The following is a 19714-nucleotide window of genomic DNA, read 5'->3' as shown; positions in this document are numbered from 1 at the left end:
ATTGATTATGTTTGTCGTTAAGATGTCAGAATAATTTATTTAAAAAATACTAATTTAAATAACAACTCTTTGAGGTACAATGAGGTTTGTGTGTGTCTTGTCAGTTTTAGGTCCTGTGGCAAAACACGTTTAGTAACTCACCGAACCCAAAAAAATGGCAATGTCAGAGTTTTTCGTCTCTTGTAAGAATTTCTGCGGACGCCCGTGCTCATATGCGGGTGTCCTGGAGGAATGGTCAGTATTGAGGGATGTAACAGGAAAGATAAATCGAAGCAAAAAAAGTCCAGTAAACATGCACTCTGAAGTGCATACGTTAAGAGCATGAGCACCTTGTTCATCTTCGCTATTGTGAAACACATCTCTAGCTCGTAAGGTACGTCTTTTAGAGCCCATGTTAATGAGAGAATCATTTGTTGTTTTAGTCCATACTGTCTCCTCCCAAAACATAGATAGCAAAGAGCTTGCAGTATAAGAGGTTTATTTCAAAGTATCAAAAATGAAGAAGTGTTCATAGGATTTTATAGCCCATGTTTACTAGCCCATTAACGTAAAACCCCGAGTTATCTCGTATTTATTACTGTTACAGAAAACTTAAAATCCGAGTGTACTCGGGCAACTTCCAAAACAGCGAAACTCTAGTATATCGGTTCTAGCACTGATAGTTGAAGTGTTCGACCGCCGTCGTGCTGCGTTCAGTTTTGGATACTCGACAACAAAACGCGAGCTTTCAATAGTATCTCTCCTGTATTGTTGTTATGGGAAAGTTATAGGCAATGCTGTGTGTGTGTGTGTGTGTGTGTGTAACAACAATGCAGAAGAGAGAGTCTTGAAACCTCGCGTTTTGCTGTCGAATATCCAAAACTGTTCACGCACACGCACACACGCGCGCGCGCGCGCTCGCAGCCACTGGAGACTATGGCGACATTTAGTCAATTGAGTAACAAGTGCTCGTCAGTGATACGAGATAAACACATCCACTGTGTTCCAGGAAGCCCCTCAAAGATATATGTTCACAGGAAATTATTGTGAAATACATGGTTAGATGGCTTGAAGTTCCAGGGATTTTAGTCAAAGTCGAAATTAGATTAGATTAGTACTTGTTCCATAGATCATGAATACGACACTTTGTAATGATGTAGAACGTGTCAGGTTAATAAAAGGTGTCTATACAATGTATTACATTACACAAAATATTACACGACACTTAATATTTTTATTTTTGTATATTTTTTGTGGGGGTTGGGGAAATTACCCACTTACTATATCCAAAAATTCATCTAATGAGTAGGAGTTGCCATTAAGAAATTCTTTTAATTTGCTTTTAAATGCTATATGGCTATTTGTCAGACTTTTGGTGCTATTTGGTAAGTGACCAAAGACTTTTGTGGCAGCATAATTTACTCCCTTCTGAGCCAACCTTGAGTAGTGAAGATCATCCTTTCTCCTAGTATTGTAGCCATGTACACTGCTATTACTTTTGAATTCGTTCGGATTGTTAATAACAAATTTTATAAGTGAATATACAGGGTTATTACAAATGATTGAAGCGATTTCACAGCTCTACAATAACTTTATTATTTGAGATATTTTCTCAATGCTTTGCACACACATACAAAAACTCAAAAAGTTTTTTTAGGCATTCACAAATGTTCGATATGTGCCCCTTTAGTGATTCGTCGACTTCCGCGGGCTACTCGTGAAACTTGCCCGCACGCGTTCAACCGCTTCTTCGCTCACTGCAGGCCGACCCGTTGATTTCCCGTTACAGAGGCATCCACAAGCTTTAAACAGCGCATACCATCGCCGAATGGAGTTAGCAGTTGGTGGATCTTTGTTGAACTCCGTCCTGAAGTGTCGTTGCACTGTTATGACTGACTGATGTGAGTGCATTTCAAGCACGACAAACGCTTTCTCGGCTCCTGTCGCCATTTTGTCTCACTGCGCTCTCGAGCGCTCTGGCGGCAGGAACCTGAAGTGCGGCTTCAGCCGAACAAACCTTTGAGTTTTTCTACGTATCTGTAGTGTGTCGTGACCATATGTCAATGAATGGAGCTACAGTGAATTTATGAAATCGCTTCAATCATTTGTAATAGCCCTGTATATATTGTGGACGAGTGTACTTGGGATTGTGTTACTGGTGCTCTTCAGAATGTTGTAACTCATTGTTTTGAGCTTTGAAACCTGTCTATTTCTGTATGTAATGTCATTCATTATGGGATTTTTTTATTAATAACAAAGTATTACTTTGTGGAACATAACTTGAAAGAAAAAATCTTTTTAAGGGGCTAGACTTTATTGTTTCGAATGGTCGTTCCTGCCGTGTCCCTGAATAGCGAGCTCTCCTGCTGGCGCAGCCTGTACGGCAGTAGTTCGCTGGGCAGTGTTTGTGAGGAGGTGTGGTGTGACGTGTGTGTGTGTGTGTTGCAGACGAGCCCCGCGTGGGTTCGGGCTCGTGGGAGGAGCGGGCGGCGCCCGGCTCGGGGCCAGTTCCGCGGGCCGACGACTCCTGCTGGCTCTCCGCCTCCGACGGGGACCTCTCGTCCGGCGACGAGAGCGAGCGCAGCAGCAACAAGTCAGTACCGCAGCTCCTCTTCCGCTAGTAACCGTAAAGCCTGCCTGCCGAGAGAAGGAAATACGCTAATCTGCATTTACTTGTCACTAGGGTGTATCTGCCGTGCCAGTCTGATACTATTGTTGTGGTCTCCAGTCCAGAGACTGCTTTGATGCAGTTCTCCATGCTACTCTACCCTGTGCAAGCTTCTTCATCTCCCAGTACCTACTACAACCTACATCCTTCTCAATCTGTTTAGTGTATTCATCTCTTGGTCTCCCCCTCGATTTTTACCCTCCACGCTGCCCTCCAATACCGAATTGGTGATCCCTTCATGCCACAAACTTCTCTTCCCCCCAATCCTATTCAATACCTCCTCATTAATTACGTGATCTACCCACCTTATCTTCAGCATTCTTCTGTAGCACCACATTTCGAAAGCTTCTATTCTCTTCTTGTCCAAACTATTTATCGTCCATGTTTCACTTCCATACATGGCTACACTCCATACAAATACTTAAATCAATACTCGATGTTAACAAATTTCTCTTCTTCAGAAACGCTTTCCCTGCCCTTGCCAGTCTACATTTTATATCCTCTCTACTTCGACCATCATCAGTTATTTTGCTCCCCAAATAGCAAAACTCATTTACTACTTTAAGCGTCTCATTTCCTAATCTAATTTCCGCAGCATCACCAGATTTAATTCGACTACATTCCATTATCCTCGTTTTGCTTTTATTGATGTTCATCTTATACCCTCCTTTCAAGACACTGCGCATTCCATTCAACTGCTCTTCCAGGTCCTTTTGCTGTCTCTGACAGAATTACAATGTCATCGGCAAACCTCGAAGTTTGTATTTCTTCTCCATGGATTTTAATCCCTACTCTTAATTTTTCTTTTGTTTCCTTTACTGCTTGCTCAATATACAGATTGAATAACATCGGGGATAGGCTACAACCCTGTCTCACTCCCTTCCCAACCACTGCTTCCCTTTCATGTCCCTCGACTCTTATAACTGCCCTCTGGTTTCTGTACAAATTGTAAATAGCCTTTCGCTCCCTCTATTTTATCCCTGCCACTTTCAGAATTTGAAAGAGAGTATTCCAGTCAACATTGTCAACGACTTTCTTTAAGTCTGCAAATGCTAGAAACGTAGGTTTGCCTTTCTTTAATCGATTCTATAAGAGAAGTCGTTGGGTCAGTATTGCCTCACGTGTTCCTACATTTCTACGGAATCCAAACTGATCTTCCCCGAGGTCGGCTTCTACTAGTTTTTCCATTCGTCTGTAAAGAATTCGTGTTAGTATTTTGCAGCCGTGGCTTATTAAACTGATAGTTCGGTAATTTTCACGTCTGTCAACACCTACTTTCTTTGGGATTGGAATTATTATATTCTTCTTGAAGTCTGGGGGTATTTCGCCTGTCTCTCACATTTTGCTCACTAGATGGTAGACTTTTGTTAGGCCCAGCTCTCCCAAGGCTGTCAGTAGTTCTAATGGAATGTTGTCTACTCCCGGGGCCCTGTTTCGACTTAGCATTGTCACCACCTGCTTAGTAGCGTGTTCGTCCACCTTCCGAGCACAAGACATCAGTAATTCTGAGTGGCCTGGGTTTGGCAAGTGCTCGGTAGGTTTCCAGAGATGTCTGACACTACACATCTATGCACAGGTCTTTCAGTTCCTGTAAATTACTAACTGGTGCTTTGTGGGCACAACGCTGGCATCCAACAGCATGCCAGATTTGCCTGTTGGGTTCAGATTGGGCGAATTTGGTAGTTGAGGTGTCAGTGTGAGTTCACTGTCACGATTCTCAAACCACTGCGACTGCGACGTCAGAGAATGTTATTTGTGTTGATCAAAAAAACCGTGCACATGCATTAAATGATTTCCGGGTATTACAGTACAATAAACATTTTATTCAAGCACAGCACCAACAAGAAAAGAATTGTAATTGCCCACAGGACGACTTAAGTCCAGGTAATTTGAGTGATGTGCAAATCAAAGAACTGAAAATAGTTTTGACAAGGAAAGTTAGTCAACGGTAAAGCAGTTCGCTTCCAGGATGAGCAATATAAAAATATTCAAAGTACCACAGGACATTAGTTACTGCCATTAACGGCTGTCCAATAGCAGTGATTCTAAATTCAACTGCCAGTGTATGTCCGTGAATCACTGACTGAGTGGTAGCTACTGACCACTGCTGGGTTGCTCATTCGCAGTGCTCCAGAGTTCATTCTCTGGGATGAGTGTTGCGGCTGGAAGTGGCCGCTCTGGTATCGGGTGACCATTTACGTACAGTCTCGGCGGATAGGCAATGGTCCTGCAATTGGTGGGGACGTGACCTGCATAGCTGTGGTAGTTCCACAGATGTAGCACTTCCTGTGGTAATAAGAGTGCTGCAGATTGTGATGCCACAGGTTCCCAGGACTCCACCGTAAGATCGCCTGTAAACAGAGTGGGGGTACCTGTGTGCCAAATGTTCTGCAGCCAGTGGTCAGCCTATAGTATGACAACCTGCCAGTTGACGCTATATTGTGGGTAGATATGGTCACAGGATATAGCAGCATCAAGCGTGTAGTGATGCTGGAGGTTTGCAGCAGTGTTCACGTAATCTACAGCTGTTAACAGAGCCTTTGAGTAGTACCACAGGGTCCTTGGAAGCCCACATGAATGGGAACACGCAGTGTTTCTTTTGTGGACCCTGTGTTGTTCACGGAAAGGCTTGTACTTAAACCAGCATTGTACTGAGTCCCGATGTCTGCCATAGGTTGCTGCTTATCTTGCTTTTCATAGTGGACAAGTCTCCACCGTCAACATTCTGTGATGACACGTGGAAGTCTTAACAACTTGTCCTGTGCTCTTAATTAAACTATCTTTCAACCACTTCTCATAGACGCTCAGAGCAGTAGCAATGAACAGCTAACAACCTTAACATTTACAAGCTGCTTCTTTCCCAGATGGGCCACAACAGTCTGCCCGTTGTAAAAGTTGCAGGCGTCAGTGGATTTCCCCATTTGTGACCCGTACTGTCACAGAGGGATATTTTGCTGGTCTCTGCTTATCCCGTCATGTGCCTGCTACGCTACCAGGCAGCATTCAATCTCACAGTAGGCAGTGGTCATTGTCTTCTGTCTCATCAGTGTACATATCTTACATAAATTCAAAATGTTTCTCGTGTAGATAAGGTGCTATTCTTTTAAGATTGTGACCAGCAAAGGTTGCTAATTCCTTATTGATTGCTGTTCTGTCCTAGATTAAAGTAAATATAAAAAAAAAACCTCGGTGAGAAAATACAAATGTTACATAAGAAATGTATAATTTTCTTTTGAAGATGGTCACATCTCGTAAGCTACACTCCACGTAAGCCAGGTTCCTATAACTTACATCTAAAGTTTATCCAGAGTTCTGTATTTTGAAGCAATATCTATTGTACAGTCAGAGCCTATGTAAACAGTGAATCAAAGATGATTGTTATATACATTTCGTTTGGAAGCAAGGACCTGAGTATGTATTTGAATTGATTTATTTTTCAAATGAACCACTGAGCTGTTGAAATAGTGGACTGTGTACAACGATATTTTATTGAGACTTGTACTATTAGAAGTAATATAATGTGAGATGCAATTCGTACTGAAAATGATGATGTGACCCATTTTCCTCACATACAAAATATTACTAGAAGTGAAATGAAAAGGATGCAACTACAAAGGTACTCGGAATGAATGAACGCGAATTAAATAAAAGAAATAGTGTCCCAAAAAAGTTGACCTGTTGATGTGGGCTATCGAGGTGTCTTGGCTGTTGGGGGTTCTACAGATAGATAACAAAGTAAATTCAGGTCGAAAGAAGTGGAGTAAAACATTAGTCCAATGTTGGATTGAGTATGAACTACATATGCGATGTGTGAAAGTAGAGGCTTAGTTTCAGTAGGTCACAGTAGGTCTGATCTCAGCAGGTTCTGTTGTATGGCACACATTGTTTGCATATGGCATCTATCATAATAGCATTGGAATTGCTCTGTGTCATTATGTTAAAGAGTTCAGTACTGCAGATGTGTGGCATGGAAGAGGAGACCAGTATCCTGCATAGAAGGGCTACATGAAAGGTGGTGGGCAGATTTTAGGATGAATCCAGTTAGATTTCAGGCCATCAGAGTGAAGTAAACAACCAAGTCATCGATAACAGATACACTGCTGGGAGCGAGGGTGGGTGAATTGTACACATCGAAAGTTGACATTGATCGTATGCCACTTCGGGATATAGTAGATGCACTGATAATGGTTTTAGTGCTGTCCAACAACACATACCATAGTGCCATAGTTACCAAAATGTCATCTTTGTCTATGCTTCAGCAGGGTATCCTCACAGCCAGAAGCCTCAGTGTGGTGCTAAAATGTGAAGCATAAGCCATGGAGACACACTCTTCCTTCTTACAGCCACCTGAGCTAGCTTGAAGGGGGTGAAATTGTGGCCTTCTGAATGGCAGGATAGTTCTTTTGGAGAATTGCCATACAATGTTGATGTACCGTATCAGTTGTGCATTGATGCTGGTACCAGTGGTCACGTGAACATTCTCACACCCGTAAGTGAGGCTCTGGACACCACAAAGCACAAGACACCATGATTGTTGTATTGTAAGGGCAGCAGTGGCAGGTTGTACAGCTACCACAGCACAGATAAGAGGGTTTGTGGACCTAGATGTGTCAACACAAACCGTTCCAAACTGGTCATAAGAAGTGAGGACTATGGGCACGCTCACCTCTGGCTTATCTTCCACTCTCGCCGGAGCAGGGATGTGCACGGCTCAACTGGTGCCGTCACAGGATCACTTGGAAGATGGAATGGTGCACTGTGGTCTTCAGTGATGAAAGCAGATTCTGCCTGCATGCAGCTGATGGTAGTTTGTGCTGATGGGGTAGACCTGGTGAGCGCTGTCTTGTGAAGTGCATTCGTCTGAGACACAGTATCCCCACCCCAGGTCTTACAGTCTGGGGTGCGATAAGCTACGACTCTCGTTCACCTTTGTTGTTTCTGGAGGTGACACTGCCCATCACTTGGTACGTGCAGAATGTTGTTAGACCTGTTCTTTTGCCGTTATTGCAACAGGATAATGCTTACCCACAAACTGCCCACGAAACTCAGTCTGCGCTGCAAGACATGGAGCAACGTCCCTGGTCAGCATATGGTCGAGCACGTGTGGAATATGATGGGTTGGGAAGTGACTGGTCGAGCATGTGTGGGATATGATGGGTTGAGAAGTGACTTGTGCGACTCTGCAACTAACTACATGAACAGGTCAAGAGGGCATGGCATAACATATTCCAGGGCAGTATTTGCCATCTACATGATCGCCATACTAATGTGAGAGTTTCAGCATGGATTGATACCTGGTGCCTCTAAACCGTTTGTGCTAATGATCTGTAAATGTAATCATTTCATGTACCCCACATGCACGGTTGCTACAGTAAATCTTAAAGTGAATTGGGAACCTCTGAAAGGGTGTACTAATTATTTTTCCCCCAGCCGTGCGTATTCAGTGTGTAAGTAAGTGGAACTGGAGAATTATATCTGATATATACATTGATACTAAGGTAATCTGGATAAAAACATTGTAGAAAATAGCATTCTCTTGAGTTTCATCAGTATGTGTAAATCTTACATATTTTTGCCTCTTCAAGGAAGTGGCACGAATGTTTGCCGTAGTGTTCAACTCCACTGATAGAGTAAGATAAAGGATAAGAGAAAAAGATGATGATTTATTCAGCCATACCCATAACTAACTAACTTACAGTGTTTATATAGTCAAATAATTTCAGTGCGCATGTTTTCCTTTCTAATTGTTTTCGGATGTATATATAGATATCAATTATCTCAGAACGCTCTAGCCTCACCATTCATCAGTATCATTTCAAAACTAAGAGGGCAGATTTGATTGACATAATAGCCCTACCTTTTTATTCAAAACATCACATTTGTTATTTGCTGTCACATTTCATAGTCAGTCATTTTTCTAAGTTAGCAAAAGAAATATTACAGCATTTGTATTATTTTAATTTTAAAAACACTAAATATTTGCGTAAATTTACACCAGAATTGTTCTTTTTTTTCATCTAGCTTAGATGCCACTTCTAATTACTGAAATAAGCATACATAATGTTTGAATTGTGATGGAAATAAAATGATCATGAAAAACCAGTGACATTTCAACAAAAACACGACATTGTTATGCATTTGAATTTCTTATGGTAGGACAGAGACTTACGGATAAACTCGCAGAGAAAAATCATTTCAAGATTGTGGACTGGTTATGAGCGTAAATTTAAAAGTTTTTCATTCTAACACAATTAGCCTGTTTCATTTTGACTTACTATCAAAAAAGTAGTTGTTGTCTAGCATATCCCTTGTCGAGGATATCCCTCGTGATATCTGGACATCACGTGTTGGGGTAATTCAAAATACTGGATAATTCAAACTACTGAGACAAATGTCTACAGGCTGAAGTATCATAAATGCTGACAGCTATTCACTGTTCTGCTTCTTGAAACAGTATTCAAGATATACATTAACACATTCACGTTTGAACATTTCACTATAGCAGCAACAGATTGGCATCACTCATTTCCCACCTTTTTGCACAGAAATTGTTTACATTCCGTTTTGAAATTTCAATAAATATTTTTACTATCTTCTATGGACACTCTCGAATACTCGTAAGTACATTGCAATGAGGTGGCTTGCAATAAGAGAGTTCTAATCCACAAAAATGTCTACAGAAGTAACGGTCAAGCGAGGGCGACTCTGGGCAGCAAGGCACGAACACTGTGCGACAAGTGGCGAGGGCGGCCGAGTGCCACTCTGCCGGCAGCAGGAGGGAGCTCTGGACCACTCGTGTCAGAGGCAGCACCGGAGGCGGTGGCGGTGCCCGGAGGCCGCCTGTCGCGCTGGTTCTCCATCCGGCGCGGCTCGACCCACCAGTACGATGTCGACACCGGAGGGGGCGGCGGTGGCAGCTGCGACCGCGTGCCGACACCCAACAAAATGCCTCTTCTGCCAGAGGTGATCATGAGTTTCTGTTTGATAGCACTGCTTTGAATGGAATTAATAAATTTCTGTTATGAAGTGGGATTTGAAAGAAATAGTGTATAATGTAAACCGAGTGAACATTTCAAAGAATTCTAAGAACGCAGTTGTGATGGTAGGCATAGGAAAATTGTTTACAGGTCAGTGTATTATATCTTCTCCTGTTACGGGAACAATTTTTCAGGTGGAAGAGGAAAATGGCACTACCTTTGCTGCATTTGGGCGGCGCCAGATGCCTCCCACATTACCGCCACCTCCTCACGGACTCACTCCGGAGCAGCTGAAAAGGCGACACATTGTTGCTGCTATTGTACATAGTGAGAACTCCTATGTCGCCACATTGCATAGGCTAGTCAATGTAAGTTGGTAATAACAAAATAAATTCAAATCCTCTGATTTTGCGTTTGTTACCTTGTGATTGAAGAATACTCAGAAAACTTTGTGTTTAGTAACCAGATTTTACAGTCTCCCTTACTCCATCCTCCCCCCCCCCCCTCCCCCTCCCTGCCTATCCTCTCTACTTACACATTCTAAAAGCTATTCAGAAACTACGGAAATAAAACTGTCAGTATGTGGATGGGTACAAAGTCAACTGTACTTTATAGGTACAATAGTGAAATTAAATATTAAGCAAGTTAAACAATTTACTGTGTTTGTTAAGAATAACAGATCATAGCAAGACTTAATGTGAAATATCGCTGACCATTGTGACCGAGCGGTTCTAGGCATTTCAGTCCAGAACTGCGCTGCTGCTATGGTCGCAGGTTCAATCCTGCCTCGGGCATTGATGTGTGTGATGTCCTTAGGTTAATTAGGTTTAAGTACTTCTAAGTCTAGGGGACTGATGACCTCAAATGTTAAGTCCCATAGTGCTCAGAGCCATTTGAACCATTTTGTGAAATATCTGTTTAAAGTGATATCTTGGACTTTTTTTTTTTTTTTTCTTCAGGATTATAAGAAACCTCTGGAAGAGAGCACACCACCAATTCTCAGTCCAGCAAAAATACAGACGTTGTTCCTGCGCCTGCCGGAGATACTGCAGTGTCACACTTTATTTCGCATAGCTCTGGCGGAGTGTGTTCGTAGCTGGGATAGGGATGAACGTATTGGTGATGTGTTTGTTGCATCTTTTTCCAAGGCTGTGGTGCTTGAAATATATAGTGATTTCATCAACAACTTTTCATCTGCTATGGATTTAGCCAAAATGGAGGCAAAGAGGAAGTCAGCACTTGCGGATTTCTTTAAGGTATCATAATTACTCTGAATTTTTTGAAATACGTAAAAATTCTGAAATAGTCTTCCACAAATGTAAGCAGTGTGTGTAAGATACACAGAGCATTGTTATACATTGTTAAGATTCATATTTCTGGTATGTGTTTCAGGTGAAGCAGATCAGTGCACATGACCGGCTTTCATTCTTTGGTCTGATGGTCAAACCTGTTCAGAGGTTTCCCCAGTTCATATTGTTTCTGCAGGTGAGAGCTTCATTGTTGCATTAACGTTTAACTGTTTAATCATAAATTCTTTGGACACAGAATAGGATGGAGGTGCTTAAAGAGGACTATACTTTCAGCAACTAAAATTCATCAGAGCACTTTTTTAAGACTAACTTTAAATATTTGTCATCAAATTATTACTTTTAATGCTGAGGGAAAGAAGCAATCAATTCTAAATATTACACATTCCAATGAAAATATGCCATCTAATAATACAAAAATTCATACAATCGGCTGCTTACACCAAAATATAGTGTGTCCAAAGCACAACAGCAGACGAAGGTAGCACATTTAAATGTTTTCTGCAAGCACTATTGAAACCGATATCTCTGTACGAGGTGTGTTCGAAAAGATATCAAAATTCTGATGTAAGACCTTCATTGCTTATTGTACAGCATTTTAAGCACTGTACCAATTCAGGTAGTCCCTTCTACCGGCAATACACCATACTCGTCATTTTTTCTACTTTTGGGAAGCCTCCTGAAATTCATTTTCTGGGATGACATGTGGGTCTCTTGTTGCGTTGTTCTGATTTCCTCTGCAGTTTGGAAACGATGCTCTTTCAATGTGGTTTTAAGTTTGGGAAACAGGAAAAAGTGTATTGGGGCTAGGTGTGGAGAATATGGTGGGTGGGGCACAATGTGATTGTGATATTTTGCTAGGTAGCTGAGGAAAAAGGAGTGATGTGTGCTAGGATTTGTCAGTAACTTCTCGAACAATCAGACGGTGATTTCTGCGAATGGCAGCATGAACTCTCTCAACGTGGTTGTCATCTGTAGATGGGGAAGGTTGTCCAAGCTTGGAATCGCCACCAACTGACATTCTGCCCTGTTGAAAAAGCTTAAACCGCTTATAGCACTGGTTGCAAATCATCATCCTAAGCAAGTTTTTTGCCAAGTTTGTAGAAAATTTCTCTCTCTCTCCCCCTCCCTCCCTCCTTCTTTTGTAGAACCTCTGTGTGTGTGTGTGTGTGTGTGTGTGTGTGTGTGTGTGTGTGTGAAAGTGAAACTTTCCCAGTGTTCCCTTCAGAGCTCTTCAATCTAGTACACCTGTTGTTAGCAAATGACATTGTATTTTGGTATGCAGGTTCATTGGGATTTTTTGCATCAGATTTAAAGAGCTTGAAAGCAAATTTGCTCACAAACCTATCTAATAGGTTGATGATAATACTTCTTAGAAAATTTCTCATGATTTGTGTAGGTTATTAGGAGTAGCCTGTACTACTGAAACTTCATTCCCCTCATGGTTTTTACAGTAATGGTTGTTGTCTTTCTTGTGGAAGACATGCATTATTAAAATATAATCAATAAATCTATTTTATATAATATGTTAGTACATAGAAAATATTTCCCATAATTTATCCCTCAGTAGTCACTTTCGTCTAAGGTCTATTTTAGTTGTATGATAGAATTGCATTGCTTTTGTCCCTGATATTTTGATTGGAGTCACACCTAAAGCAGTCATGGTTGCAATTTATCAGGGCGGTTAAGGTTTACTTCCATAAGTCGTCTACAGAAGCTACTCCTGCAAGTTTTTTAACATGAAAACACCCCCAGCCAATAAGTGGCGCAAGTTCCATCAGCTTGGACAAGTAGCTTCTGCAAGTTAGTGGGAACAGTGTCGTGCATCTTGCTGCAAGTACATGCCAGTTATTGGAAGTTTTTTCTCCAAGTTTCTGAAGTTTATGTGTTCAGTACCGGTGTGACAGTGTCGTTGTCGAAAACAATGGAATAAAGACGGATGACCCAAAACAAATGTTCTACTATGGGAACTCATCAACATACACAGGTAGTCGCCACCAGCCAGAGAAATGCAAAATTAATTTGTCAATTACTTTTCCAGGTGGGGAGTGGCAGCAGACACATCTTTAAATTTTAGCAGATTTTTTAAATCTTAACATAAGCATAAATGCATTACATTTGTAGTGTTTTCAAAAATTGAAGAGTGATTAAAAGATGATATCTTAGTGATATAGCTTGCAGTATTTTTGTGCCCTGGTTTTGAATAGTTTAGTGTAAGACAAAAAAAAATTTCGAAAACTGCACAATATTTTCTCAGAACATTTTTAATCTGAGTAAAGTCCTCTGATTTCAATTCATTCAGTAGTGTATCTTGACAATATAAATATGTACACCTCTGTATTCATTTCTTCAGCCAATTAGTTTTTTTAACTTTGTTTTTTGGTACAATTTTTCTTCAATGGTGGTGGTGGTGGTGGTGGTGGTGGTGGTGGTGGTGATCTCAAGATGTGACTCCAGTGAAAACACTTCTGCAAGTACTTGCAATTTACTTATCAAAATCATTTTCAGAAGTAAACTTGACAATTTTTTGTTGTAATGTAGAAGCCTGAGCAAGTGCTTCCAGAAGTTGCTAAATTTCCTTCCCCATCAATTAAACATTCTGAGCTTGTGCTCTGTCTCTAATGACCACATGTTGATGGGACATTACACCCTAATCCCTCTCTCAAACCCCCCGCCCGTGAATCAAGATATTTCATAATTAGTGACTTGGAGTAATGCCGAAAACCTCATATTAACACTTTCAAGTTGAAAGCAGATAACATTTTCCAGAATTCAAGCAATAGGCATATGTCACTTCAGATACATATCACACATCATCAAGGAGCATCTTCATACTTTTAACCAATCTCAATGAAGAAGAAGATTATTATAAATGTGGAAGTGATGCCTGTGATGTCCTAGCTGTAGAAATTTAATGCAGTTGCATGCGTGAAAGAATTATGTATGCTGATAAAAATACATGAACTGTATAAAATGGAGGACACATGGATTTTGAATTTTAGTTTTATTAACTTTCGTGGAAAGGGAATTCAAAATGAATATACTGGTTACATACACAATTATAACCATTTAATGCATAGCAAAACTCCAATAACAACTACACAGAATGTAAAGAAAGTGCAAAAGTTCAATTACTACACAGGTGCAGTGAATTTGTACCTGGTGTGGAGGTTCGCACATTTTTAAATCAACATCATACAGGCCATGGTGATGCTTTGGCTGCCTAGATCTCCAGTCATGACACCTGTGGATGTGTATTTATTTATTTTGTTGTGAGTTTATGTGAAGGACCTTCTGTACATGCTTCCTTTGATGAAAACAATTCTGGAACTCAAAAGGTGCATTAAAAATATAACTATAAAATACATTTCTACGTCCCCATTCACGGTACTTTTTGTCAATGTATCGTAGTGCAATAAATAGGTATTGCTGTTTGTAACTGCAATTTTCATTTTGAATTGCACTACCTTTAGTGTATGTAGAATCAAATTTGAAATTATTTAGTAAAATTCACATTCATTACTTAAAAATAGTGCATCACAGTCATTCACTGATAAAGCAAACAATAACTATAGTTAATATCCACATTTGTTTTTCTGTCAACACAGGACCTGCTGAAGCATACACCCCAGGGCCACCATGATCGCATGTCACTGCAGCTGGCTCTAACACAGCTTGAATCATTGGCAGAAATGCTCAATGAGCGGAAACGTGAAGCTGAACAGTTCCAGGCCTTTAAAGAAATGATGCGTCACATCAGCGGAAGATTTGCAGCTCGTTCTAGGCCTGACGGTCATCGGTACTTGCTACGTGAGGATAATGTCACACAATTGGTTAGTTCCTGTCAGAATTATTAAAATATTTTTAGTTTTAAATTATATATTTTATGAGTATTGTATTTGTCCTCATATTGGTGATTATATATTTTCATTTCCTTTGTAGCCTGTTCAAGTTTTAATATGTGGTTTTGCTATGTGAAGGTTCAGTATTTTGTAACAACTAGAAGACAGTGTTTTCCTTAATCTGTCAATATAAGACTGCTTATTTTTCCAGACATTTGCATTTTATAGTACTTACTTTTATTGAAATACTTGAAATTAAGAAATACTCTTGTGAATGGTGCATAACTAAAATGTGGTTTTCTCTTTTTTCAGGAGTTCAACCAAGCTGGAATGATTACAAAATCAAAGAGTCGAAGGCTGCTTTTGCTTAATGATATGGTGGTGTGTGTGTCAGTGACACCAAAAACAACAGATGACTTCAGCGGCAGTGAGAGACTGAGTCTCAAATGGTCGTATCCTGTAACGGACATTGAGGTATGTTTCAAAAGCAACACATGAACATTATTTTCTTATTTCTTGAGTGAATCATTACCTGAATTTTGACAGTCAGTTAAATCACTCATTAAGCACTATCACTAACCATCCATCCATGAACCTGTAGGCTGTGTTGTCGTAAAGTAAATATTTGTGAAGGCCAGTCAGAATAAAACAAAAACATTCTGAATTCCATTATCAGATAAAGACTTTTTCTGAAAACGGTGTTCACCAAGTCGAATCCATTATCGGTTGGAGTTGATCACAAAACTGTTGTAGCAGTTTGAGTGATTTCTGAGATGTAGCTTGCACTTTGTGTTTTAGCATAGCAGTGGTAAAATTGTGTGGAACTGTGTAGGTAGTGATACAATTTTTTGAATTAGCTGCTTCGTGTATCCATTGACGTATAGTGATTTATTTTATCACTATATCACTGAGCAAAGTGGCATTGTACTCACATACGACAGAACAGAATTTAAATTTCCTATCTCTCTGTCCAGATTTTAATATTTCCATTGCATTTCTAAATTAATTATGTAAATGTTAGGATGATGTCTTTCTGAAAGGTATATATAATTTCCTTTCGTTGTTCGCCAATTCAGCCTTTTTCTCCATCTCTAATGGCACCGTTGTCAACAGGACATTAATCCCTAAATTAACTTACTTTCCTTTATTACAATATCTGTGTTTTTCACACACTGAGGAGTTAATGAAAACTAGTGAAAGTCATGTATACCACCAAGAGCTGCTGATAAAATTTCTTAATTTAACTATCAAGTTTTGTTCCACAGACTACAGTCACATTCATAAAAGCATTTACAATAGGGATGTATAGACTTGCTAGTACTGCGGGCTGCAAACCCATCGTCATTAGCATGTAAGGACTGAAAGTTTGAAAATAATATGCCGTGAGGCGAGTTGTTATTCCACATTGGGATTCCCCCTGCCCCAATGCCAGCAGGACTCGGCTCGAAAGGTCTAAGTTATTCAAGGACCCACTCTATCCTTCTTGAGAGGGAATGAAAAAGGGGGGAAAAAAGAACAAATAGTGAGGAGCGGGTCACATCTGGCCTGCTGTTTGTGCATATTAGGTAATATAAAATCATTAGCATCAGACAATAAAATCCATGAATCATAAACTATGCCTGACTGTAATTTACTTTGTGACAGCAGTGATGAATACATGGATTTTATTATCCAGCGCTATTGATTTTATATCGCCTAATATGTTGTTGTAAATGATTTTATGAACCTAATGATGGTATGTGGGCCAAAAATGGCTGTTAAACAAACAATATAGGCTGTGGGGCATCACCCTCTGAAAATATATTGTTAATGAACTCCTGGTTGGAATATCAGCAATATTAGGAAAAGGATAAGCAAGCACACCCCATTCACACATGACTGCCATCTCTGGCAGCTTGGACTGGAATATTTAGGAATGCTCCAGTCCGAGCTGCCAGAGATGGCAGTCATGTGTGCATGATTGTGTGATTGTGTGAATGTGTGAATGTGTGTGTGTGTGTGTGTGTGTGTGTGTGTGTGTGTGTGTGTGTGTGCGCGCGCGCGCTTTTCTGAAGAAGGTTTTGGCTGAAAGCTATATGTGTAACATTCTTTTTGTTGTGCCTGTCTGCAACTCAGCGTGCCCTCTTACCATAAGCAGCAGTGTATCCTTTTCCTAATATCTTGACATTGCTAATGATAGTGTTGGTGCCATAAAATCATGTACAATTATTGAATTTATCTCTACCAGCATGTCTAATGCCCAGGATTTTTCCAGATGATATGCCATCTCATGGGGAAAATATTTATCACGCTGGAGATAATTATTATTGGTTATTGTGTTATAGATAAAGCTGCATTGACTTTTCTCATGTGGATAAAATACAATACTCACTAAGGCATGGTGTCTTCTTTCATTTTTCGTGTGTGAAAAATTTCATTATCTTTGTTTGTTGAGTCTATGCAAATTCAAAACAGTGCAGTTGTTTAGTGTCAAGTAAGTTCTGTTTTTTTGTGTATGTTTGTGAGGCGGGGAATTGAAAATCATTAGTGTGGCTACAAGTATAGATTTTAAGCCCTACTAAAGCTACTTTTTTTTCAATAGGTTGTGGATACAAGTACGTCACCTACTTTGAGTCGTTTGCTGGCAGCTGGCTTAAATCGTGGTGGAAGTCTTAAGTCAGACCGCAGTTCCACATCACTCGATTCAAATATGAGTGGCAGTGGAGCTGCAGATAATCTGTGTGCAGAGATGAATGACCTCATGCACGATTATGAGGTCGTAAGTCGAATAGCTGATCTTGTTTCAACTTTGAAAGGCAACTATAAGGTGAGAGATTCGTCCTTAAAATTTGAAAAAAAAGTGTGTGTGTGTGTGTGTGTGTGTGTGTGTGTGTGTGTGTGTGTGTGTGTGTGTGTGTGTGTGTGTGTGTGTGTCCGTTCTCTGTTTTGATTGGTTAGTTATTTACCTGTTCCAGTTCAGGTTTTTATCAATAGAAAAACCAAAGAATTGATAACATTGTGTTCCACTCATTGATTTGCACTGTACAATATTTCTAATACCGAGCGAGGTGGCGCAGTGGTTAGCACACTGGACTCGCATTCGGGAGGACGACGGTTAAATCCCATCTCCAGCCATCCTGATTTAGGTTTTCCTTGATTTCCCTAAATCGTTTCAGGTAAATGCTGGGATGGTTCCTTTGAAAGGGCACAGCCGATTTCCTTCCCCATCCTTCCATAACCCGAGCTTGTGCTCCGTCTCTAATGACCTCGTTGTCGACGGGACATTGTGCAGTACTGAATTGCATTTATTGCTTTTATCTAAATTCAGTGACACTCCATTTGCAGATAACCAGTTGTTAATTTTCAAGAAAATATTATTTACATTTTCAAGTGTTGAAGTTATTCCATTAGGCTAGATTATAATACTTGTATTGTCAGCAAAGACAGTTACTTTTGTTTCTTGGATGTATGGAGGAAGATGATTTAGGATATATGTTCTTACAGTAAGTACTGTTTTAAAATTATGACCATTGGAGCTTTGGGATCACTATACTGTGCATGCTCGCTAATTACCTTCATCAGTTGGCTAACCACAAACACTATTAAGTTAGCTTTTGCTTGAATCAGTGTTTGTTTATATACTTTCAAACTGGCACAACTGACTGAAAATGCTGCCAGCTGTGAAATGTATGCTGTTACTCATTTGTTAAATGCAAGAGATGTGGAAGCTATCCTGGACTTCATCATCAGATTAGCTAATTTTAAGTAAAAAATGCTACCAGTGCAGGAATGGTTAGATGGCCACTCAAATGTGGACAGTGAGAAACTATATGGGCAACCGTGTGTCATTACTGATGACCTGGTGCAGAAAGTAGATAAAATTATTTGAGATGACCGATACTAGATGCTCACCACTATTTTATGCCTTTCCTCATGTTTCCAGAAGTGTTCCATGTGAAACTGTGACAGAAAAGTTACAGTATCAGAAGTTAGTGCATGCTGGATTTCAAAATCCTTTCCTCCAGACTTCTGTGCCAAAGGGAATACATTTATAAAACAAACTGTCAGTGTTGATGAAACATCAGTTGCCCACATTACACCAAAATCAAAATGACAGTTTGTGGAATGGTGGCACTTAATGTCTCCCAAGAACCTGAAGTTCCAGCAAACAATTTCAGCCCAAAAAAATATGTGCACTGTACTTTAGGGATGGATGGCATGTTAAGCTTGTCTGCTTTTTGCCTTGGGGTAGCATAGTCATTGCAGAGATCTATTGTGAGATCTTAAAGAAACTGTACCCTACAGTCCAGAACAAAACTTTTAGCAGGCCCATCACATCATTCGGTTGGGAACGCAGTGGTTACCTCAATATAACTATGACAAAGCACGGAGTTACTATAATTTGTTCTTGAATTTAATGAAGCACCTCACCTGTCACTGCTATGAGGAAGATGACAGTGTCAGAACATCAGTACAGGAGTGGTTGAAAAATCAGGTGGCATGTTATTTTGAAAATGGATTTCAGAAGCTGGTTGTACGATGTACATTATGTGATCAGAATTATCCGGATACCCCCAGAAACATATGTTTTTCATATTAAATGCATTGTGCCGCCACCTGCTGCCAAGTACTCCATATCAGATACCTCAGTAGTCATTAGACATCATCAGATAGCGGAATGGGGCGCTCTGCAGAACTCACGGACTTCGAACGTGGTCAGGTGATTGGGTGTCACTTGTGTCATATATCTGTACACGAGATTTCACACTCCTAAACATCCCTAGGTCCACTGTTTCCGATGTGATAGTGAAGTGGAAACGTGAAGGGACATGTACGGCACAAAAGCGTACGGGCCAATCTCGTCTGTTGACTGACAGAGAGCGCCGACAGTTGAAGAGGGTCGTAATGTGTAATAGGCAGACATCTATCCAGACCGTCACACAGGAATTCCAATCTGCATCA

General features: G+C 40.3%; 1 protein-coding gene across 2 annotated transcripts in view; it reads left to right on the top strand.

Annotated features, from left to right (window-relative positions):
• The window catches only part of LOC124605237 (rho guanine nucleotide exchange factor 10), a 527940-nt gene that overhangs the window by 488723 nt on the left and 19503 nt on the right, over window positions 1-19714 (top strand). For both annotated transcript variants that reach the window (XM_047136788.1, XM_047136789.1), the window contains 8 exons: window positions 2428-2572; window positions 9328-9610; window positions 9819-9992; window positions 10584-10880; window positions 11017-11109; window positions 14540-14764; window positions 15086-15247; window positions 17355-17579. In XM_047136788.1, coding sequence (XP_046992744.1) covers window positions 2428-2572; window positions 9328-9610; window positions 9819-9992; window positions 10584-10880; window positions 11017-11109; window positions 14540-14764; window positions 15086-15247; window positions 17355-17579 — 1604 coding nt within the window. The remainder of the gene's footprint in view (window positions 1-2427; window positions 2573-9327; window positions 9611-9818; window positions 9993-10583; window positions 10881-11016; window positions 11110-14539; window positions 14765-15085; window positions 15248-17354; window positions 17580-19714) is intronic.

Source organism: Schistocerca americana, chromosome 3 (assembly GCF_021461395.2).
Source record: "Schistocerca americana isolate TAMUIC-IGC-003095 chromosome 3, iqSchAmer2.1, whole genome shotgun sequence".
Taxonomy (NCBI): domain Eukaryota; kingdom Metazoa; phylum Arthropoda; class Insecta; order Orthoptera; family Acrididae; genus Schistocerca; species Schistocerca americana.
The sequence above is the reverse complement of the archived record's forward strand: the minus strand, read 5'-3'. Positions and strand labels throughout refer to the sequence as shown.